This window comes from Mustela nivalis, assembly GCF_964662115.1.
Source record: "Mustela nivalis genome assembly, chromosome: 14".
Classification (NCBI taxonomy): Eukaryota; Metazoa; Chordata; class Mammalia; order Carnivora; family Mustelidae; genus Mustela; species Mustela nivalis.
In genome coordinates this window covers 1,125,513-1,150,309 of record NC_139033.1, presented here as the reverse complement: position 1 = coordinate 1,150,309, position 24,797 = coordinate 1,125,513, and the positions used below count along the sequence as shown (strand labels likewise).

The window sequence follows — 24,797 nt, the reverse complement described above, 5'->3', positions numbered from 1 at the left end:
GGCTCAATCCCAGGACCCTGGGATTATGACCTGAGCAGAAGGCAGAGGCTTTAACCCACTAAACCACCCAAGTATCCCTCTGCAATGTGTTTTTAAAGGAGCTGATAGTATACCAGAGGAACCTGCACACATTTTCAACCTCCCAAACTCTCAAAATTCAGCACTGGGAAGCTTGCCCACATGACTTCTGCATTCTATAAAAGATCATTCAGAATGACTGTTTCTTAACGTAACAACAACCCCCAAAGTAATAAACATTTTTTTTAAAGATTTTATTTATTTATTTGACAGAGAGAGATCACAAGCAGGCAGAGAGGCAGGCAGAGAGAGAGTAGGAAGCAGGCTCCCCGCCGAGCAGAGAGCCCGATGCGGGCCTCGATCCCAGGACCCTGGGATCATGACCCGAGCCGAAGGCAGTGGCCCAACCCACTGAGCCACCCAGGCGCCGGTAATAAACATTTTCGATCCTCATGTTCGCTTGCTTAACTGGGGCTAGGGAGCATCTAGGGGGTCCTTCAAATGCACGCTTTCGTTAAAGCCACAAAGAATGCTGACCAGCAGGCTTACTGTTTCTCACAATAACCTAGGTTTCCAAAAAGTTAATAAACTTCCACAGTGCTGAAAAGTGACACATGTTAATTCTACTAGTCAAATCAAGTATTCTCCTTTAAGATGCTCCACTTATCCTTCATACAAGGTCTTTCTAGCTGACATCCCAGAGTTCAGTCATGCAGACCCACACTACTCCAGGGTGTGGGCTTCTGACAGCAGTTCGCACTGTCCCCCTCAACCAGTTCTGCACAGCAGCTTTCCAGCGCCTTTCCAACCTCTGATCCGCAGTCATCTCATCCAGCCTCTTCGAAATCTGTGCTTATTATCCAGCCTGACTGCACTACCTTTGGATATAAATGTCTAAAAAGTCCTTCCCTATCCTGACTCAAGGAACAAGAGACAAAGATTTTCCAAACTTTTCGTCCCTACTTTATATATTTTAGGGAGAAAAAATGCTGGTCAAAATAACTTTATATGCCCAGAGTTCAATAACTTTATCATTCTGTTCATACTTTAAAAGATCTTTTGTAAGGCTCTGATAATGACTCCTTACTGGCCTCAGAGTAATACCCTGAGAATTTCTGAATCTTGACAAGGAGAATCGTAAGTCAAACATGTGCTTGGAAGCAAAGGAAAAGTTTTCAGCCCAGGCATAAGAGCTCTATTCACACTGTGCAGAGCTCAAAGGATGTCTACTGAAGTTTTTTTCAACTTCCTTTTTCTTGTTTCAGTATTATTTATGTGGATAATGTTCTGTTGAAATCTCTTCGGGCCCTACTGCTCCACATGAAGAAGCTACAGAGTCTGTGATCGTGGGACAGGGCAGAGTGGCACAGGGAACATGACACGGACTTCTACAGTAGACCGGCAAGACTGAGATACACAATATATGTCTTGCTGACAAGCTGGCCACTGAGAGGGGCTGCTCCAGATCCAGGACTAATACAGCCTGGGGTGGTTTTACTTTAAGGGAACCAAAAACACCAACCTTAAGGGTAAGCAGAGGAGCCCTGGAATCAAGCACACAGGTTGGGTTACCCAGTCCTGTCAAGGAAGTGAGATCCTAGAGCTGCCAGAGAGAGGCAGTGTGGCTCTGTAGAGAGCTCATTTGCCTGTGAGCAAAGAACAGGCTTTATGGACATAAAAAAAAGTCAAGCAAATTATTTGGCATCATAGGTCCTCTTTAAAACCTGGGTCTAATACCACATAGACCATTTTAAAAGTCTTAAGAATATGAAAGAAGTTACTGTAAAACTATGGATTTCACAATCAGAAAGCAAAACACTGGAAGTTAACGTTTCCTTGCTCAACCATGCCTAAATATGCCATAGTGCAGAGAGACACTGTATTTCCTAACAATTTGTAAAGTGAAAACCTCATCACTAGACACAAAATTCCATATACTTCTGGTCTGAAAATAAACACAAACTAGGAATCCAGGATGAGGTAGAACCCAGTCAACATAAAATTCAGTTCACAAGCAAAAGCTGAAAAGCAAAATAACTACTGACCTAAGTGCAAATACAGGAAATTAAAACAAATTGTTCAATTTCACATCAGAAAGGAGAGTAATCAGTTGCCTAACCCCTGTATTCAGCGAATGACACTGGGGATTTCTCCCTTAGAACCCTCTGTGAATGACAAAGAACTCCAGAGCTACCCCCTTTCAGTCCAAACCCTGCAGTGGGTTACGCACAAAAGCTTCAGAATAAAAATCCACCCTCCTGGAAGTAGAGATGAAAACCAGAAAAATACTATAACTTTTTTTTTTAAAGGTAAATGCCTTGCAGTTCCCTTCATGTAGTAGTTACGAACAAGCAGGAAGATGGGAGTAGAGACCCAGTTCTGTAGACTGTATCATTTACTCACAACTTAAAAGCTTAGCCAGATAAGAAACCCAAGTCACTGGTCCTCTAAGAAAGCCAACACGTGCTCCACCACTCACCCTCCCAGCTCAGCTTCCTCTGGACTCCACTCAGGTCCCACCCCACCAAGTACAGATATTCAACTCGGCAGCAGAAAATTTGCTACATATGGCTATAAAGGAGCCTTCTGGACAAATCAGGACTGTAGATATTTGTCCATTAAACCCTGGGTCTATTTCAGAGTAATGTGTGTTGGAAACCTTTTCTTTACTGCTTTGCCAGACCTGGGTTATAATGTTTATACAGTGAGGGCTTTTACTAGCAGCACTTGCCTGTGTGCTCAGCACAGACTCGAGCTCCAGAAAACCAGCAAAGAGTTAAACGTTCTTTGCACTTGACTCAGTGGCTTCCCTTCACCAAATGCTCCCAGATCCCACCATTCTCTGAGCCACCAAGCAGCCAATCAAAGCAAAGGAAGGAAATTATCCTGGCCAGCTGACAGCCCCAGAGCTCTGATGGCCATATATGGTAAAAACCCTGTCAGGCCTACAAGCCGGCTGCTGTGGACATATCAGTGAACTGCAGCAGCAGCAGCAGAAGCCAGCCAAGGAACCGTACAAAGGACAGGCTGCCTGCTCATCTCCAGGGGAGGAGGACTGGGAGGGGAGGGTGGAAGCCGTCATAGGCGAGGGCACACTCTGAGTCACAACCACTCACTGTAATCAAAAATAGCCCCAGGGTACATTGTGAGGTTCCTTCTGCCAGGACTTTGTGCTCCATTGTTAACTGGGGGTGAGCAGGATATCCCCCCTAAAAGCCCCCATAGCAAGACTGTGGAAAACAGTCACTGGGAGAAAATGAAAGGGCCCTTCTGTGGCACTTCATGTGGTAATGAGGCCGTGCAGCGCTCGTGTGGCTGGCAGCTCGTGACATAATTTGGAAGTCATTGTTCTGCACCTGGTGCCGTCCCCCTGCATCCCCCACCCCCACAACCCCCGCCTTGCAGCCTTTCACCACCCATACAATTGACAGTGTAAGGTGCTCCGTGCATCAGACAGCGTCTATTTCAGGAGGCAGTGAATGGGCATCCCATGACACATCAAGACGCTGGCACTGAATAAAATTCCCTGCCCGTCACACCAAAGCGACCATGTGCCAAATGCCCACATCTGTACAAAGGGCTACTGGCATTGCTACCCTTGTCCAAACTGGAGCACTGCTTTTTGTGGGAATGAAAACCGCGTGTCAGGAGTGTTCAGTAAGGGGGAGATGCAGCCAATGCAAATCCAGCAGGTGCCGGCAGTGACGGGGGGGGGGGGGGGGGGGGGGCGGGTGGGAGGGGTGGGGGGGGTGTCACAGAGAAAAGCGCCATCGGGAGACTGCCATTCCTTTTGAACTAGTGCATGAAAGAAGGCACTTATCAGCATGGTGCCTGGCGCTTAAAGGAAGCGCTCCATAATGTGAAGTGCAGCGATTTCCTCACTGTGGCTGTCTCCTCGAGGCAGGGAACAAATCCAGTACTTTCCAGACCTTAAGATAATTCTCAGAGCTGACAGAACCAAAGCCCTGACAAGCTAGTGTTTTTGTTATTAAGCATTCTAATGGCAGAAAAAGAAGGAATGCAAAAGATTAAGTATCAATTAGACCAGTTTCTATACATCCCCCACCCAAAAAAAACCTTTCACACTCAGTGGGGGGGGAAATGTTATTCAAAAATACACATGTACAAATCAAATACAGACCAAGAGGCCCAGGTTCTAATCCACAAAGACCCTGGAGCTCTGAGCCCGCACTCAATCTGAGCTTTAATCCTCACACCTGCAGAACACAGGTGTGACAGCAACCCTACTCGTGCAACAACTAAGACCATTTAGGAAGGGGACCCTCCAAGCACATTCTGAGGTCATTCTGGAGTCATATTCTTATGAAGATGACATGAAGTCGATGTTGCCTTTTCCTAAAGAAGACGTAAGAAAGATGCTATGTGGATCCAGTTACGACAATATCCTAAAATGGAGAGTGCTGCTTATTTTCTGGTTCTTCTCCATTTAATGATGAAGGAAAACACTAATGTTGCACTATTTACACTGGAAGTGATGGAACAAAAAGGACAAAAGAAATGGTTTTTCTACCAAAAAGCGATCCTTCACCTCCTCTTAATCCCTCCAGTCGGACATTCCATTTCACCAGTTTCACTGAACGCCCATCTCTACACCCAGAAATCTTGGAATCTGAAGAGGGTATGTGGCTCCCACTTGATTCTCTGTCCTGCTGGGAACGGAGCACCTCTTCAAATTCATCAGTTTAGCAAATCAGCCGAGCTCTTCTGTTTCATCCCCAGTTCCTACGTGCAGAAGCCTGAATTCCAGCAGAACTTTTTCTGTGATGTCTTCCTTGACTTAAGAGCCTCAGTTGGAACTCATCTCTCATCACTGTGTCAGAGAACTTCATGTACACACAAAGCTCCCCATCAAAGAGATCAAAGTCAACTGTTACCAAAGCTTTTTAAGACCAAGAGCCCAACACAGGTCTTGGCACAAAGGAGGTACTCAAATATCTAAGGAATGAGTATGTGAACGAACAAATATGATTTTTTTGAAGTACTGTTTTAGAATTCATTAAGGCTTAAAGAACAATTAGCTCTTTACACATGCTCTGATAATATTACTGACAATTTTTTAAAAATAACCTTTACATGTAATAAATTCATTGCAAAACATTTTGAAGAAAGAACAGGTAATGATTAAAGTAGAAAATAAATACCACTGTCAGTCTCACCATCAGTATTAACATTCCAGACTTTTTCCCAAAAACAAATAACATAATTTGAAGTTCTACATAGGACAGTGACTATGACCTTATTAACACAATCTTTTTAGGTTATAGGATAGTATCATGGAACACAGGATAACCAAATCTTGCCATAAGACAAGACTGCTACTGTACAGAACCTCTTGCTACTGTATAGAACCTCTCAATTATTCATTTAAGATTTATTTAAAAATGTATCTGTATATATTTATTTTCTGTATAGAAAGTTTAAGATACATGCAAAGAGTGCATTTAAAAAAATGCACTCTGGGGCGCCTGGGTGGCTCAGCGGGTTAAGGCCTCTGATACCAGGACATGATGCCAGGACCCTGGGATCGAGCCTCGCATCGGGCTCTCTGCTCAGTGCAGAGCCTGCTTCTCTCTCTCTCTCTCTCTGCCTGCCTCTCTGCTTACTTGTGTTCTCTGTCAAATAAATAAATAAAATCTTAAAAAAAAAAAAAAAAAAAAAAGAGTGCCTAAAACTCCCAGAAGGCCTTTAAGGTGACTGTAAGTAACTCATTTATTCATGCATTGTGTGACCTAACATGATGAGTCAAGCGCTATATTCTGAGAATACATGAATTAGTTATCAAATCGCTGCTTAATAATTTACCCTAAAACTTAGCTGCTTAAGACAGTAAACATTTATTGTCTCATAGTTTGGGGGTCAGGAGTTCAGAAGTATCTTATCTGGGTGGTTCTAGCTCAGGGTTCTCATGAGTGATGTGTCAGCCGGGGCCATAGGATCCAACTTTCAAGACAGCTCACTCATAGGGTTGGTCAAGCAACGCAGACGATCAGTGGAAGGTCCCGTGGACCTTTCCACAGAACTGCTCAGGTCTCCTCAAAGCAGGCTGCATCCCAGAGAGACAAAGTGGAAGCCAGCATGCTTCCAGTTCCTAGTCTCAGAAGTCACACGCCATTAATTCCACCATATCCCAGTGGTTACAGAGTTCAGCCCTGTTTAATGCAGGAGGAAACCACACTACAGCATGAACAGAAGGAGGTGAGAATCTCTGGAGGCCATCCTGAAGGTCTAGCACACAAACAGTCATCTGGTTTGCATCTTCCATGCAAGTGAATGTCAAAAGATCAAGAGAATGTAACTGTAATCATTCTCCCCTTATCTGTTAAGTGGCTACAAAAATATTACAGTACAATGGAATGATGCAGGACGTGGTACCAGCAGCATGGATAAGCAGCCAAGGGAAGCCAAAGGATGATTTTCACTGACTCAGTGAATCAGAAATAACATCTGAGTTGGATACTGAACAATCAGAAGAGGTACTTAGAATTCTGACTGAAAGGAATCAAGATTTCTTCAATAAATATGACAGAATAACACTCTAAAGCAGCCCTTGGCAGCCCAGGTTCTATGAGAAAATTAAGTCCTAATGCTCTAAGGCAGCAAATATATATGTACTGAATTAATTTCTCTCCCACGCATCTAGAAGGCATAGCATGCCCCATCCTTGAAAAGAATTAAGAAAATATTTACTGAAATGATTTTCCGTGGGACTGAATTCTTTCACAAAACCCTAGCTGAGAAAGACTACCAGATGAGTTGGAAAGATAGCTCACAGACATAAATAAAGCCATGTCACAAATATTCCTACACTCAGTTCCAAAAACAAATGGGAGAAAAGTAACTATGTGCAAGAAGGTACTGCACAGCCATACCAGAGAAGCTAGAAGGAGAGGGGATAGTTAACCAAAAGGGCGACAGAGGACTGGCCACAACCAGCCCTCCCGAGCCCAGCACAGAGCTACCTCAAAGGCAGTTACTGAGAGGATGAAGTCAGCCATAGTTCCAACAGCCCAAAGTAAGAATTGTCAAGGGAGGAAGGGAGAAAGCAATTAGGGAAGATGGGAGCCCTCCGATTTGTACCCTCCACCTAAGGACTGTTAAGAGATCAAGAGCACAGAATTCTAATTAATTCCCCCCACCCTTGTTTTAAGTTAGGATTTACACGTTCCCTGTAATTTGAAGCTTTAGTGTGTATGTGCACACGCGCACACACATGCACCTTCCCACAAACACTGGTGTGTATGAGCCACCAGGGTTCACGACAGGGATGGGAACGCCTTATCCCACATCACCAGTGCGGCTACTCCACACAGGAGAGGCTTGTTCGTGCCCACACGGTACAGCGCACAGGGAGCTGAAACCTGTATGCTCTTGATACAAGGCAGCTTGCGTAATCGTGGGGCGAAAAACCCTCACAGCCAAAACCACAAAGCAAACTTCTGTTCTGCAAGACTGCTATTATTCATCCTCTGAAAGACCAAATAATAAGAAAATGTATAAAGCCACACCTTGAAAGTCATGACAGCATGGCATGCCATAGCTTGATGAGAGCATTGCGAAAGAGATCCTGCACCACGTGTGCTAATCTACACCACCCCACCTCAGGGCTGAGTACCTTCTGTAGTCCTCTAGCAGGGACCTCCTACAATCCCACTTTCCCTAATAAAACCTTAACAAAAACCTCATAAACCATACACTTAAAATAAACACACATCCATTCCTAAGCTTGCCTCTTGCTATGTATGTGTTTTAATGTATTTATCCCTACTACTCTTCACACTTAAGTCCGCAGAGATCACAATTTTCCCAGAAACTAACCACAAACCTCAGGAAGTAGCAATAAGAAGCCCTATTTGCTGCCGACACTAACCAGCTTTGAAGAGAAATTCATGGAAGGCTATGTTTTTAAATAGGAACCTTTGTGGAAGAGTCATAATAAGTCTTAAGATCGGGGCGCCTGAGTGGCTCAGTGGGTTAAGCTGCTGCCTTCGGCTCAGGTCATGATCTCAGGGTCCTGGGATCGAGTCCCGCATCGGGCTCTCTGCTCAGCAGGGAGCCTGCTTCCTCCTCTCTCTCTGCCTGCCTCTCTGCCTACTTGTAATCTCTCTCTGTCAAATAAATAAATAAATCTTTAAAAAAAAAAAAAAAGTCTTAAGATCAGTACATGTATATTCGGTATTAATATGAACAGAGAGCCCAAAAAGCACCACCAAAACTCACCTGCCTGCTTGTAACCACAAAAAAAAAGGGGCTGGGGGGGCATTAACAGAAGTCTCTGAGGTGGTTATTAAAAACCATACCCATCTCCTACAATTCATGTTTAGAGGAATCCCAGACCACTGACAACACATACTGGAGCCCAATACATACCCAAGAGCATCATTTCATGCGATCTTAATTTCAAGTATCGCTTCACACTATATGTAAGAATTTGGTTGTTTTTAGATTTAAACAAAAGCAGCACCTCATTATAAAACTATTTCAAAGTTGTCCCAAGACTGAAGTTGTAGCAAGGAAAGAGTGACAAATCCATGTCCTACTACAAGTCTGTGACTGAGCCAAGCCAGTGTTCTTCCTCTATGCCACACTGACCCTCAGGGCTAAAATACAGACACTGTAATACACAAAATCCCACATAGTACCTGTGAACCCATCAATTATAAAAGTCATTAATACCAAGTACTGGCCTTATTTCCGATGGCTGGGCTTAGTTTATGCCAATGTCACCTCCACCAAAACAAATTAGTATTTAAGGAGCAAAGCCACACAGACCGTATTAAAGTCTGGGAAAATGACTCTTGAGGCTCCTCCAAAAACTAACACTTCTTCCAAACATGGCAATTTTTAAAGCAACTTACTCTACCTTAATTCCTATACAACTGGTAAAAGAACAAAATACTAATGCAAGTGAAAATCAAATCATAAAAACCAGTTCACTTAGGAACTGCAAATAGGTCTCCCTTAAATTACATAAATGAAACTCAAAGCTTCCCGTGGTTTGTAAAAGCAAAGATATGGCCACACAGCCTTATGTGGATGTGGAACTTCAAGACTATATGAACTGAGAGGAAGATTAACCGTTTAAAAGTTTGGGCTTAATTGGCTTGTCCCATTTCTTGGAAGCTAAATAAGCAAATAAATTAGTCATTCTTAAATAGATCTCTCACTCTATAAAAAGGGAGAATAAAAACTCAAACTCCAAAATACATCATGGTGCTCCACTGCCTGATCTCAGCTGACCAGCTAAGGTAGCCTCTCAGATGGGCACCACAGACCAACCACACGCAGCTGACGTTGAATTCAAACTCCCGCTCTACGTCAGGTAAGCAGTGGTAATACTGTAATACATTATTTGCCACTAAACATTAATTTTCTCCACAAAATAAAGCTGAGTAGAAAATTAAAATTTCAACTGAATGAAAAGAGTCTCCTTTAAAATGTAATCAACAGGGCACCTGGTGGCTCAGTGGGTTAAGCCTCTGCCTTTGGCTCAGGTCATGATCTCCGGGTCATGGGATCGAGTCCCACATCGGGCTCTCCACTTGGCAGGGAGCCTGCTTCCTCCTCTCTCTCCGCCTGCCTCTCTACCTTCTTGTGATCTGTCTGTCAAGTAAATAAAATCTTAAAAATAAAAAAATAAAAAATAAAATAAAATGTAATCAACAACTCTGTCAGTAAGAAGGTACATGTGGAAACACTAATCAAATCTGTTCCCTAAAGGCATCCATCTACTATTTCTGTAGTGAGACGGTCCTATTGTATAATATCACATCATTCTGGCCACTAAAGTAAAAATCAGATGTTAAAATAAGTCAGTCATGAGGATCTGAGAGAAAGTAAAGTATAGAGGAATTAGAAGTTTTCCTAGTGAGAATTTTCCCTAGGAAAAAACATCAAAATAGAATGGGAAACAATACTTTGACAGAAATTCACTTTACTGTAACCACTTTCCAAATCACCCAGGCCATCATGATGACTACCCCTAATATACATGGCTCAGACTCATGGAGACCCAAGGTTCTCAGCAGAGTAGAAACAGCTGTAATGTGACCCAACACCTGCATCCTCACCAGTCCTGAGCCCTTATCATTAGAACTCAGGAGTCACCAAGCTTATTTTCCTCCTAGAACCCAACCAGAAAATAACTCTTTGCAGGCTCGCTTGCTCTCTCCATGCCCACCCTCCCAACCCCCCACTTATCTGCAGTCCTGGGATTTCCTGTTAAAGCAAGTACAGAGAGCCCTCTACAATATTCAAGAACAATCAAAAATTCACAAATCTCCTATCTTTCCCCCCATATTGGAGAGGGCTCCCTGAAGGGATTAAAGTCAGGAGACTGGGAAGCCCAGTAAGGCTGAAGGTCACACATAACAACTTTCAGTAAAGATCCTTTATTTCTACCACTTACTTGCACTGCTTAGATTCTATGCTGAAACTCAGTCTTGTCCAGACTTAAAACCTCCATTGCTTGTAACATTTTCTTAAGGTCTCATCCCATTTATCATTCAAAACACCAAAAAGTCTCCATCCTCATGACCTCACAGGAGGAGGAGGAGGAGAAGGAAAAGAAAGGATGAGAAGAAGAGGAAGATTAACTTAAAATTTTCTGCTCAGGGGCAGGTGGGTGGCTCAGTGAGTTGAGCATCAGAATCTTGATTTTTCGACTTGGGTTATGATCTCAGGGTTGTGAGATCAATTCCTGCAACAGGGTCTGCACTGGGTGTGGAGTCTGCTTGAGATTTTCTCTCTCTCCCCCTTCCTTTGCTCTTCCCCCTGCTTGCACACCTGCTCTCTCTCAAATAAAATCTTTCTTTTTTTTTTTAAAAGATTTTATTTATTTATTTGTCAGATAGAGAGAGAGAGCGAGCACAGGCAGACAGTGGCAGGCAGTCAGAGGGAGAAGCAGGCTCCCTGCGGAGCAAGGAGCCTGATGTGGGACTCGATCCCAGGGCACTGGGATCATGACCTGAGCCGAAGGCAGCTGCTTAACCAACTGAGCCACCCAGGCATCCCTAAAATCTTTTTTTTTTAATTTCTGCTTCTTTTAGGTGCAAATGGGTGGCTCAGCCGGTTGAGCAGCTGCCTTTGGCTCGGGTCATGGTCCCAGGATCCTGGGATCGAGCCCTACATCAGGTTCCCTGCTCAGCAGAAAGCCTGCTTCCCCCTCTCCCCCTGCCTGTCGCTCTGCCTACTTGTGATCTCTCTCTGTGTCAAAAAATAAATAAAATCTTAAAAAAAAAAAAAATTCTCCTTCTTTTAAAAATTGCACTTTTTGAAAAAACTTCTGTAAAAAAATGCATGTTTACTAATCAAATCATAAAATGCCTGTGCCTGCCCATGCTCACAGCATTGTTAAAATAATCTCTTCATCCAGAGAAGGCATACCCAAAATAGAGTTTATCATTTTGGTTGATGATTCTGTTAAGAAAAAAACTGATGTAGTTAGTGAAGTGTGTGGAATAAGCCTCAGTTATATCAGAGTCTAATGGTCTCCACAGTCACACAATTCTTAGTGAACTATCAATCCTCCACGTCACTCTATTATGAAATAAATCAAGATTAACGGAGGGTGCCTCAGAGAGTAGAAAATCAGATTACTTACCTTGTGCAAAGGGAGCACAAGGAACGCTCCTCCCCCACTCGCTTCTATGATAATGGCAACAAATCTGGGATTGACAGCGCAAAAGGAACTATCCCAGGTCACTCGAGAAACCCGGATGTCATCATAACACTGGTCGTTTTTTACCGCTTGTCCAAATACATGCCGAAACTTGCTCTGTCGTACCACTCGCCTCATTGTGTCTGTGGAAGAGCAAAAAGTACATTAAAATCCAAACAGGGAGAAAAAAAAAATCAGAATATGGCATTTTTGTCTGCTCTCCTAAAAAGTAGCCAAATAGCAAACCCAAATTTCCTTGAGTAGCACATACTCAGAGAAAACAAAATGCGTCAGGGAAAGAATTACAAAGAAATGAAAAATTCCTAACTCAAGATCCAGAAACAGCTCATCAGTTTTAATTTCAGGAGAAAGATCAAGGCAAAGAATGAGGGAAAATTAGCCTTTCAGAGTTGGGTAGGAATTGGAAGATAATTCACTCCAACCTTTTCCTTTCATTGCTAAGGAAACTCCAAAGAGAAGTCATCTGGTGAATCTGAAGTTAATGCAAATCCCCCAAAAGTTATGATACTGTGGCTTTTTCATCAGTGTGCCAAGGTGATTTTTCAGTTTTAAGCATTTTTCCCAGACATCAGCTCTCTCACTGAGGACTGTGCCCTAAGACCAGTTATGTGTAGTGGCAAATTCAAGAAACATAAGCAACCATCCTTGTCTTCAAAAGCCTTCCAACATAGGAAGAGTATCAGAGCACCTTAAAACAGGACTTCTGGTCCTAAGTGCTAACAGGAGTTTTACCAAGGCGCCAGACAGGTCAAAAGCCAGAGCCTAGGAAAGAACAGCAAAGGTTTAAACAGAAAGCAATGTGATAAAAGTGCTATTCAGAATGACAAAAGGTCTAACAGTAGCACATGACATATTAGATGGGAAGAAGCTATAAGCAAGGTGCTGGCTGAACTGTGGCAGTAAACCAGCCTGAGAAAGTTCCAGAATGATGGTAGCAGTAGTAGTCAGACAAAGGAAAGGAAAAACTCAGGGAGGGGAAATGGACAGGTTTTCATGTCAGAACTGATCATTCACCACAGCCATTTCCCAAGTAACCAGGGGACTTGGAAAAGGGGAAGTGATGCCAAGCTGGTGTTCCTGGGCTTCCTCATAGATCACTTCAGACTCCACATTCCACTAGGTATCCCAGAGACATGTGCACTGAAAGCTTCGTGCGTTAGGATCACAAGGCCTCACCTGATCCAGGTTCCCTAGGCTGCAGCCAATATAATTTTCCTGTTTGCTAATATGCAGGGCATTCTGTTCATATTGGCTAGGATAGAAGGAGAAAACATGAGAGGAAATGGAACACTGTCAAACCTGACAACTCAGCTGAAAACCAGCACCCCGATCACCATGCATAGGAAGGTTAACACCTGTCTACTCATGCCAAATGGGACACATGGTGGGCTGCTGCTAATTCCTTCCCTCTGATTCTCTTCCTCATGGCTCTGGGCCCACTGCTAAATGCAGAGAGAGATCATTTATACTTGCCAGAGCCTCCTTCTACCCTTCCAAGGCATGTGGAAAAGTGGCCTCTTTCCAAGTCTAGGGCATGTGGCTGGGCTGAGGCAACAAACCCTTGGCAGGCAGCTGAGCACCCGTGTTCCTCAGCCCAGCTGTTGCCAGAACTTTCCAGCTGACTACCAGGACCATACATTTAGAGCATTTGGTAGAGGAGATGGCAAAGGATTTGCTTCCACTTGGCCAGAGTCTGTCATTTGTGGAATAGCGTGAGTATTTCTCAAGTATGAATAGGTAAGACAGCTTCCACGAGCTGGTGAAAACCAAAAGAAAATCACATCCATACAGAAGTCAATGTACAGCCAGATGGTCTCTGGATCCATTTCCCTATATAGCCATCTGCACAAGTTAGCAAAAGCTAAACTCCCCACCGGTACCTTCCAGCAAATGTTTCAACAGTAAGTTAACAGATAAGAAAGGAAGGATTGCACCATATTTCAAAGAGTTATTATTGTTCATGTATGAAGTTTTTACAGATTCAAAACATAAAAATCCCAGTAGAAAGTTATACAAAGGACATGAAGAGGTAATTTACAAAAGAAATATACTTATCTCCACCCCTTCCTGAAATCCTAATAAAATGCCAGTAAAGGAAGGAAAGTAGGTAACACCAAGGATAGGACAAAGAACACTGGAAAGAAGCCTACGAAAGAGCAAATGTGGGGGTGCCTGGCTGAAGAGTAAATGTGACAAGAAAATCTGGGAAGAGAGAAAGCGATCATGCACATGTAATGACTGAAGTGTGAATGTTCTCCATTCAGCTGAGGGCCTCAGAAGGAGAGGCTCACAAAAGGATGCCTGCCCAAGCTCACAGTGAAATCCCAGAGCACTCAGAGGAATAGCTGTGTTATCTCTGAAGACAGGGATGTGGAAAACAGGCTGCAGAGAAAATTGAGTGAAAGCCTAAATTAAGAGCAGCTAGACACTCAGATACCCTCCTCCAGTGCTGCACAGTAAGGGGACTGCCCCATGCCAGCCTCAGCAGAAGCCAGGCTGCAGGCCCTGGGTAAAACATCAGCAAGCACAGGTGAGCACAGGTATGAGCAAGCACCACCTACAACCTGGGTCTGTACAGCAGGTTCCCGGCCTTTGTTCTTAGGCTCCCGGAACACCAGCTGACAAGTCTGGGTACTACCCATCCCACTGTACAGATGAGACCTCATCTCCCTCTGTGAGCTCCACCACTCAATCAGCCCCTCCAACCGCACAAGGTATCAGGTCACCTTTTTGTGTCCATTCATATTGGAAATATGAATGGACATCTGAGGAGGGCCTTTAACTTAAAAAAGAGAAGCAACGTTCCCTCTTTACTCAAATAGGCTAGACACCATCTAATCTCACCAACAATATGAATATAAATATATAAAGTGCTTCGAATGTCCTCAGTGAAAGACATTATGCAAGTCTGCTGGCTGACATCTGTACTAAAATACCTTTAGAAATCATTTCTGTATTACGCATGGTGACAACTTACTTTCATCCTAACCACAGGAGTCAGAATGATACACAGGTTCTTTTGCTCCAACCACGGAGAAGAGTGTTAGCTACACAGCAGAGTCAGTGAGAAAAGGCAGTACTTCCAGAGCTCTATGCTGATGGAAGCCACATCTGTCCAAGTGGAACCTGAGGGACAGTATGAGCCCATTTACAATCAAGGTTGAACCTGACCTGGGGTCAGCTGTCCACACGTGGCACAGCTGCTTTTGCTGAGTACCACAGAGAAAAGCAATCAGAGGGCAGGCTCCAGAGTCAGACAGCCCTTTGAGTGAGAGGCACAGGTCCATCATTTACTTCCTGGCCAAGGTTCAACAGGGCAAGTCAGTGTCAGATTCTCAATCTGAAAATGGGTGCAACACATATGAAGTTGAAGTTATTATTAAATGAGCACTTGGTATGAGGATTGTAGCAGGAGATTAATATGTCAGAGCACCTTGTATGGTTAGAAACACATAACTATGGAGTCAATGTCAGCTATTGTTACTATCCTAGAACTTGACATAAAGTCATTCAGATTAAGATCCTAGTTTTGCCACTTATTAGCAAATTATTTAATCTTTCTGAGCTTCAGTTTTCTCTTCTATAAAATAAAGGGACTGATACCTATAATAATTAAAAGCATCATCTGGGGCGCCTGGGTGGCTCAGTGGGTTAAGCTGCTGCCTTCAGCTCGGGTCATGATCTCAGGGTCCTGGGTTCAAGTCCCGCATCAGGCTCTCTGCTCAGCAGGGAGCCTGCTTCCCCCTCTCTCTCTGCCTGCCTTTCTGTCTACTTGTGATCTCTCTCTCTGTCAAATAAATAAATAAAATCTTTTAAAAAATAAAAGCACCACCTGACAAAGCCTAGGTCCAGATGGTTTCATCACTGAAGCCTATCAAATATTTACAGAATTAACACCAATTCTTCACATATTCCTCCAAAGAACAGAACACCTCCAAACTAATTTTGTGAGGGCGGTATTACTCTAATACCAAAATCAATGAAAGATATCACAAGAAAACTACATCAAGGTCCCATGAATACAGGGCAAGCCTCTGCCTTCAGCTCAGATCATGATCCCAGGATCCTGGGACAGAGGCCCACATCAGGCTCTCTGCTCGACAAGGAGCCTGCTTCCCCCTCTCTGTCTGCCTGTCTCTATGCCTACTTGTGATCGCTCTCTGTCAAATAAATGAATAAAATCCTTAAAAAAAAAAAAAAAGTCTCATGAACACAGATGCAAAACCCTCAGCAAAATACTGAGGAATACAGCAAAATACAGCAGACCTAATCTAGCAACCTATAAAAAGGATTATATACCATGACCAAGTGGGACTTGCCCTAGAAATGCAAGGTAGGGTCAACATCTGAAAATCAAATAATGTAACATATCAATCAAATAAAAACAAACACTGTACAATCATCTCACACAGAAAAAGCATTGGACAAAATCCAACACTTTCCTGATAAAAACACTTAACAAAGTAGGAATTTAAGGAAATTTCCTCAAACTTATTAAAACAAAAACAAACAAACAAAAAAAAGACAAAACCCAGAGGTAACACAATATTCAATGATGAAAGATGCCTTCTCTCCAAGATGGAAAACCAGACAAGGATGTTTACTTTTGCCATTTCTATGCAGTGATGTGCTAAAGGTTCTAGCCAGGGTAATAAGAAAAGAAAAAGAAATAAAGGCATTCAGATTGAAAAGGAAGAAATGAAACTATCTCTGAACAAAGATGACATGATCTTACATACAGAAAATCCTAAATCTACTAAAAAACTATTTGAGTAAGTTCAGCAAGGTTGCAGGATAAGAGATCAATACATAAGAATCAATTGTATTTTTATACACTCTTAGCAATCTGAAAATGAAATTAAGGAAACAATTCCATTCACAACAGTATCAGAAAGAATAAAAGAATAAAATGCTTAGGAAGTAGGTGAAAAACTCCAAGACACTGCTGAAATAAATTAGGAAGGCCACAATTAAATGGAAAGACAACCAATCCAGTGTTGATGGGTCAGAAGACTTAACATTAACATAACAATACTCCCGGGAAGCCTGGCTGGCTCAGTTGATAGAGTGAAGGATTATGAGTTCAAGCCCCCACAGTAGGCATGGAGCCTACTAAAAGGAAAAAAAAAAAAAAGTAACACTCCCCCAACTGATCAATAGATTTAATGCAATCCCTATCAAAATCTCAGCTGACAGGGTGCCACAAAGATTTCTGATGAGTTGATAATATACTGTTTTTGCTTCAAAAAAAAAAAAAAATCTAAAAGCTAACTACAGATATTCACAATATTTAACAGCTCATCTAAGGAAACAAAAAAAATTTTTCTTTACATGTTGGGTGATCATCTTAACCAAGAACAAGCTGTTAAAAATGAAGTCTAGGGCGCCTGGGTGGCTCAGTGGGTTAAGCTGCTGCTTTCAGCTCAGGTCATGATCTCAGGGTCCTGGGATCGAGTCCCACATCGGGCTCTCTGCTCAGCAGGGGGCCTGCTTCCCTTCCTCTCTCTCTGCCTGCTTCTCTGCCTACTTATGATCTCTGTCTGTCAAATAAATAAATAAATAAAATCTTTAAAAAAAAAAAATGAAGTCTATCTCTGTGGCTTAGGGACTTATTTTATCTTTTAAAGATTTTATTTTTAAAAGAAATCTCCATACCCAACATGGGGCTTGAACTCACAACTCTTAAGATCAAGAGTTGCATGCTGTATGTATTGAGCCAGCAGGTGTCCCAAACTTACTTTTTAAGTGTCAGAGGAAAGTTTGCAAAAAGTCATACTCAGAATAAAACTTGCCATCTTACAGTCAGTGATTAATCCTTAACCTCTAGGGGAGTGTAAAGTCTCAATTAAGGTACTGCCAAGTTATACCTAGAAAATTTTTTCATAGGCCATATAAGAAATGTGTTGGGTGGGGCACCTGGGTGGCTCAGTGGGTTAAGCCGCTGCCTTCGGCTCAGGTCATGATCTCAGGGTCCTGGGATCGAGTCCGCATCAGGCTCTTTGCTCAGCAGAGAGCCTGCTTCCTCCTCTCTCTCTCCGCCTGCCTCTCTGCCTACTTGTGATCTCTCTCTGTCAAATAAATAAATAAAATCTTTTAAAAAAAATAAAAATAAAAAAAATAAAGTCTCTGCCTTCAGCTCAGGTCGTGATCCCAGGGTCCTGGGGTCGAGCCCCACATCAGGATCTCTGCTCAGCGGCGAGCCTGCTTCCCTGTCTCTCTCTCTGCCTGCCTCTCTTGCCTACTTGTGATTTCTGTCTGTCAAATAAATAATAAATAAATAAAATGTGTTGGGTATTAGATGAAAAAATGTAGACAAGACAGGGTGTTTATACTGTAATGGTACCAAATGAAATACACTCAAAACACCTGAGTAAATATTACTATATTTTCTCTATTCTGTCTACTTCCATCCATCTCATAAAAAAATGATCACAATTTTGACATTTTCCTGTTTATTGAGAAGTTATCTGTTTAAAGATTCCAGCAGATGTATTTCTATGGTTCATATGAAAGGAAACACATCCTGCTAGGAACACATACAGGAAAACCCCTACTAGTAGCAAAATCCTGCCCAGCACATTTGCTGAGACTCTTCCAGAGCATCAATTACCCCAGTGCTCACAGAGTGTTCCTTTGCCAGCAGCAACCACAGAAGACTCCAGAATGTCCCAAAAGGGAAAGAACATGTTCCCTCTAAGTTGTTGCTTTAATGGCAGGCACTTTTCAATGTGGGAGAGATCGAATGCATTATTTAAAAGAAAATGACAAGTAAGATCGCAGATGAGGAAACAAATGTCCTAAAAACAGCTATTTAAATGGCAATACAAATAGTTAAAATTGCTTTTAGGGAGCTGGAAATGGAATATGTAAGCCTATGTAGAACAGACATTCACAAAAGAGCATACACGCAAAGCAAATATGGGAGATGCTCCGATTAAATACAAAAATTCAACATTCACCAATTGTGGATATGAGATGACCAAGGTGTTTTGAATTTTCTTAAATAAAATCTACCAGTGACACCTGAATGCATCTAACAAATCATTTTTTTTTTAAAGATTTTATTTATTTATTTGACAGAGAGAAATTACAAGTACACTGAGAGGCAGGCAGAGAGAGAGAGAAGGAAGCAGTCTCCCTGCTGAGCAGAGAGCCCGACGCGGGACTCGATCCCAGGACCCTGAGATCATGACCTGAGCCGAAGGCAGCGGCTTAGCCCACTGAGCCACCCAGGCGCCCCGTCTAACAAATCATTTTAACTGCAGCCAATTCTTAACAGATTCATAAATGACACATTCCAAGAAAAAAATATGCCAAAATTTACCTACTTCTGTTTTAAAAAAGAAGGAAAAAGACCACATGCAACATTTCCTACAAAGCACAAAAGAAAGTCAGATACACAACAGAACTCATAGGCAGCTATGGCTGAAAGAGATGTGGACCCCACTGACGACACTGAGGTGCTGGGGAAAAAAAAAACCACCGTTTCCCCCCCCTAGAAAAACAGCTGACCACTTAAGACAACAGACTCCAAGTACGCAACAGCCTTGATGTTGGTTCAAATTTATTATGACATCAAGAACAAAGGGGGAAATTCACCCTCATTCCTGCCTTCCAAGTAGTTTCCTCCCATTACCATTATTCATACAGGTAATAGGCAAAATACCAAGAAGGAGGCATCAATTACAAATGTACTTTGTTTCAATTCAGTAACCCATTATCATTTTAGTTTTTAAACCTTTCCAGGAAAGAACAATAAGAAAACACAAGATCCACCAAGAAGCATCCAGGCTCAGTCCTCACAGAAGCCTGGAGTGGAAAATGTTCCAAAGCTCATCAATTCCAGGCCCTTCATTTTCGGCACAGAAACATTATGCGACTTGCCCAAAGATAAAAGACTTCTAGAGAGACACAATGACCCTGAACCACAAAATACAGAGCAGTTCAACTTTCTGCCCCCTGAAGTTTCATACTTTTTCAATGATAAACTCCCCATCACACATACAATTTGGCTTTCCCACGTCAGCCAATATGCCACTCAGGGCTCTTCTGTGGCGGCGCTGCCTCAACAGTTCACAGTTCCACTTGGCCTGCTTGTGCGATTTTTAAATATGAAATCGCATTTTGCTCACATTTTATAAAAATATAGAAACTGGCTGTAAACATTCAAAGACTGAGAGACAAACAGCTTTAAATAGGCCAAAAGAAGCAAATCTTTACTTCCAACTGAAAACCCTTAGGCTTAATGCCAGAGGACTATGCACTTTTTTGTCTAAGAAAAATGCACAAAAGGACACGCATAAAAAGCTAGAAATCTATATATCAAGGGCAATTTCTAAAAGGCAAGGTATAGTGAACAGGTTTATACTTCCTAAAGCTTTCTAAGAACTCCTACTTTTACCTTTTGCAATTCTGTAGTCATTTTATGAAGCTGTTAGAGAAAGAAGCGAAGGACCCCTGATGGTGACATAAACACTCACTGACTGATGATCTGGAGTAGAATGGGAAGCTATGAAAATGACTGCTAAAAATGAGGTCTGACAAGAAGTGAAATGAGCTACAGAACATAAATCAAATCACCACAAGGTACACTTCAAACATCTCACAATCTCATGTCAACTATACCTCAATAAAGCCAAAACTTTAAAAATGAAATCAGCATATGAACAGCAAAATAGCAACATATAAAGATCCTAAATACAAAAAATAAAAATCTAAATAAATAAAATCTTTAAAAATAAAAAATAAAAATAAAAAAAATAAAAATCTTCAAATTAACTCTCGCACTTGAATTAAAGAGAGACCCTTTATCAACTAAATGATGCCCTAATAGGACCTCTAACTCACTTAAAATATAATAAATAATGACATTACAGAAATTTTACAGGTGCTAAAACATGAGATTTTAAGGGGTCATCTCCAGCTCTTCAACAACAGAAGTATATTTTTGTTACTGCACTACCAAAATAAGAGCAGATTTTTTTCCTACGGTCATGTGCAAGGATGACATGTTTACTATCCCTCATATTTTCTCAATTTGCTGCTTATCACCAGCATCTCCATAAACACAACCACCTCTCCCCATCCCTGGAGCTTTGAAAAAAGAATTGCATAAGAAACCTCCCTCACAGAGACAGAGAGGCATGCAGAGAACGCTGCCCAGAGAACACTGCAGATCGGAATCAGAGCCTATACCATCTCCCTCAAGCGTACCACAGGAGACTAGTCTCAGAAGCTGAACCTCTTCTCATCAAAGAGCCAAATTAGTCCCAAGAGTTCTTCTATCAACTGCAGAACTTTTACAGACATGACTGACCCAGCAATCTCACTTAAAAATTAATGATGAATGTGTTTCAAAATACTCTTTCTGTACCGATGACCTACTTCTCTTATCAACAACTGGTGAAAAGCACACTGTATGACTGTTCAAACTTGCTAAGTCTGTTTCTCGCACTTAGTCAGATGGAGTTACTCTTGGGATAAAATTTTAGTAATTCCTTATCACTATACTTGTACCAGGAAACAAAATTACTGGATTCCCAGGTCTTTGGGAGTTTTTTTAAAAGACATTTTTATGAAGATTTTCGTAAGCGTAGGCACAGACAAAACGAGCAATGTCAAAAAACAAAGTAATCACCTTTCACGGAAAAATCTGCCTTCCCTTTTTAATACCCTATACCCTGGGCAGTGACAAAACATATACTTTTGACAATGCTTTAAGGGAACAGCCAGATAGAGTAGGAAGTCACTTAACCATTAAATCATTTTTGTCCTATGGTTGTTGGTTTCTTCATCTACAAAACAGACGACTAGCATATTATTCTAGGGCGCCTACTGTAATCTGAAGCCTACAAATCAATACGAAATGCTTCTTTCATTGGGAGCCAGCCCACAATCCTCCAATAAAAGACACAAAATTCACTGAGAACTCAATTAGTTACTAGCACTCACAGGGTTATACAAACAACACAAACACACAACTGTGAATGCTGAATAGGTCTTTACTCGTCATCAATCATTTATTCAAATATTTATTGACCTTTGGTCATGTGCTTGGGATCATGCTAGACATGGCAGACACAATGCTGAGCAAGGAGACCCGGCTCTAGCTCTCACGCAGCTTACAATCTGCTCAAAGACATGCATTATAACCAAACATTCACACTAACATTAATGTGCTGCTATGACAAATGCTGGGATGGAGAAGCACACACAGAGGGAGTCGATAGCCAGGGCAAAGAACCACGTCTTAGTAGTAACTTCAAAGAGCCTTCTCTCAGGATGCCTGGGTGGCTCAGTCAGTTAAGCTTCTGCCTTTGGCTCAGGTCATGATCCCAGGGTCCCAGGATTGAGTCTCACATCGGGCTTCCTGCTCAGCGGGGAGTCTGCTTCTGCCTCTGCCTGCCTCTTCCCCCCTTGTGTTCTCTCTCTCTCTGACCCCCGCCCCAAATAAAAAAGGCTTCTCCCTATGAGTAGGGTGTTTGAAAAAAGAAAAAAATAGGGAAAAAATTCAAATTATGTATCATTCCTTTTCAGATTAATAACGAGTCATGGCTTAAAATTAAGGTACTCTGCCCACAGACATATCCAGAGCTTGAAGGTAAACATACTGAGCTTGTGATTTCAAAATGAATTAATACTGTTTAAATATAAATCTAGGTCTCCAGAATTTTCAGATACCCTATAGAAATAGGAAAGTATAACTCTTAAAATCTTACCACCTTGGGCAAATCATTTTGTCTGATCCTTTTTGTAAAAATACAAATTATTTTGTTATCTGCACACCTCTTATCAAAAGGAGTAGAGGACAAAAACCCCCACAGAGTATCAGTCTCTACAACAAAGTATAAGAAATGGGAAGAATGTAACTTCACTGAGGAAAATGCAGTTACTAGCAAATAAATACTTTCCCACCACCCACTACCTTCCAAAGACCTCAGTTCTTAAAAGAAAAATCATACATTTTATTTCACCAATAAAATGAAAATACCTCGAAGTGAGACAAACAAATAAAGCCCTCTCTGAGGAGAAAACAGTTGGGCTAAGTATTTTGGGAGTGAATATTCTATTATAAGCAGTTTCTAGTAGCCTTAGTTGGCAAAACTGTAACACAACCCCCAATTCTACTTTCCTTCCAAACTGAATGAAGATTTGAAAAGAAAATCAGCCAATTCTTTATGTTAAATTAATCGGACTGCATAACAGAACTAAAAAAGAATTGCTATATGCCTCAAAAGAGAATCCTCTTTAAAGCATTTTGAGTAGAAGACTAGCATAAAGATGAGGGGGCTTCCCATCCCTAGTACTCTTTTAAAAGACTGTATTTATAACAGACAAGCAAAAAAAAAAAAAAAAAAACCTAATTTAAAATTAGTAGTAATCTCTAAAAATTGCCAGAAATACACGCATATACACACACACAAATGCACGAAATTGCAAAATGATTCTTTTTAAGGTAGGCTCAATGCCCAACATGCTGCTTGAACTCATGACCATGAGAACAAGAGTCGACTGCTCTGGACGCCTGGGTGGCTCAATCAGTTAAGCATCTGACTCTCTTTCTGTTCAGGTCGTGATCTCAGGGGGTTGTGAGACTGAGCCACCACAGCCAGCTCCATGCTGGGCATGGAGCTGCTTAAGATTCTCTCTCTCCCTCCCCACCTCCCTGTGCGGGCAATGCCCTCTCTTGCTCTACTTAAAAAAAAGAGAGAGAGAGAGAGTGTGTGTCATATGCTCTACTAACTGAGCCACCCAGGTGCCCCTACAATTTTTAGGATCACTTATTACAACTACAAAACAATTCTTTCTTTGTGATCACCTATCACTAATACAATATAAATGAAGGCCTATGGTTTTTCAAACTTTAATAATGCACAAATGAGGGCACCTGGGTGGTTCAGTCAGTGAAGAATCTGCCTTCGACTCAGGTCATGATCCCAGGGTCCTAGGATGGAGTCCCACATCAGGTTCCCTGCTCAGCAGTAAGCCTGCTTCTCCCTCTCCCTCTGATGCTCCCCCTGCTTATGCGCTCTCTCTTGCTCTGTCAAATAAATAAAAATCTTTAAAAAAAAAAAAAAAAACGCACAAATGAACCCCCAAATGATTCAACAGTTGGAATACTACATAGTTTGCCCTACCCAGTTTTTGTCAATTTCTCAAGTCAGATGAATGCAAACACATTAAAACCTTGGAGCCCAGGAGCCTCTAAAAAGGGCTGATAGCTCTCTGTGATTCCCCTCGGGCTGGCCTGGAGGGCCCTCAGGACCCACTGGGGACACTGAACAGCCAGTCAATGCATTAAAGGATAAGAAACTCGAGAGGAGAAAGGAAAGAGAGCTCAATTTTCTCCATGTCTACCTTAACTTCAAATCCTCATCTTTATACAAATTACGGTTCTTTTCATAGCTATTTTAAGAAAAACTCAACCAGATGAAAGCATGCTTCCACAGGGATGTTACTTCAATTGCTTCTAAAATAAAAGCTGCTAACTAAACCAAAAAACAAAAGACCTAAAAACCCCAAACTACCAGTATTTTCAACTTTATTCAAGAAGTCAGTAAATTTGCAATGAAGCACCAATATGTAATGTCACCCTGTTTTTCATCAGAATTCATGCTGTGATTAGAGCTCCAAAATGTGCTTTATAAATAAAACATGTTCCAATAAACAAACATGTACATACACACACACACTTTGGTTACATATCTATAATGTAAATTATGGGGTTGGATTACCATTAAATAATTTAATAAGTAAATGTGTACAATTAGTAATCCTTCCACACCACAGAAAATGCCCCCTTTAATACATTCATCGTCTAGTAAAATGGGAAGACTGACCATCTCTATCACAAGCATATCACATTAAAACTGAAATTCAATTATTCAACTAACATTTATTGGACACCTACTGTGTGCCAGGCAGCATGCTGGGAAAGGAGACACAGAAAATGTAGAGTACTCTCTGCCTTCAAGGAATGTGAAAGATAGTGGTATTAGGTCTCACTTTCACAAACTGAAAAATAATTCCATACAGGTATTTATTTTTAAATTTCTAATCATTTAACGCAAAATATAATTCA

The 24,797-nt window shown here is 41.7% G+C and overlaps 1 protein-coding gene across 2 annotated transcripts in view; it reads right to left on the bottom strand.

Annotated features, from left to right (window-relative positions):
- CORO1C (coronin 1C) overlaps positions 1 to 24,797 on the bottom strand; it is a 75,515-nt gene that overhangs the window by 38,399 nt on the left and 12,319 nt on the right. For both annotated transcript variants that reach the window (XM_082700026.1, XM_082700027.1), the window contains one exon: positions 11,639 to 11,838. In XM_082700026.1, the coding sequence (XP_082556152.1) occupies positions 11,639 to 11,833 (195 nt within the window). In that variant the 5' untranslated portion in view covers positions 11,834 to 11,838. The remainder of the gene's footprint in view (positions 1 to 11,638; positions 11,839 to 24,797) is intronic.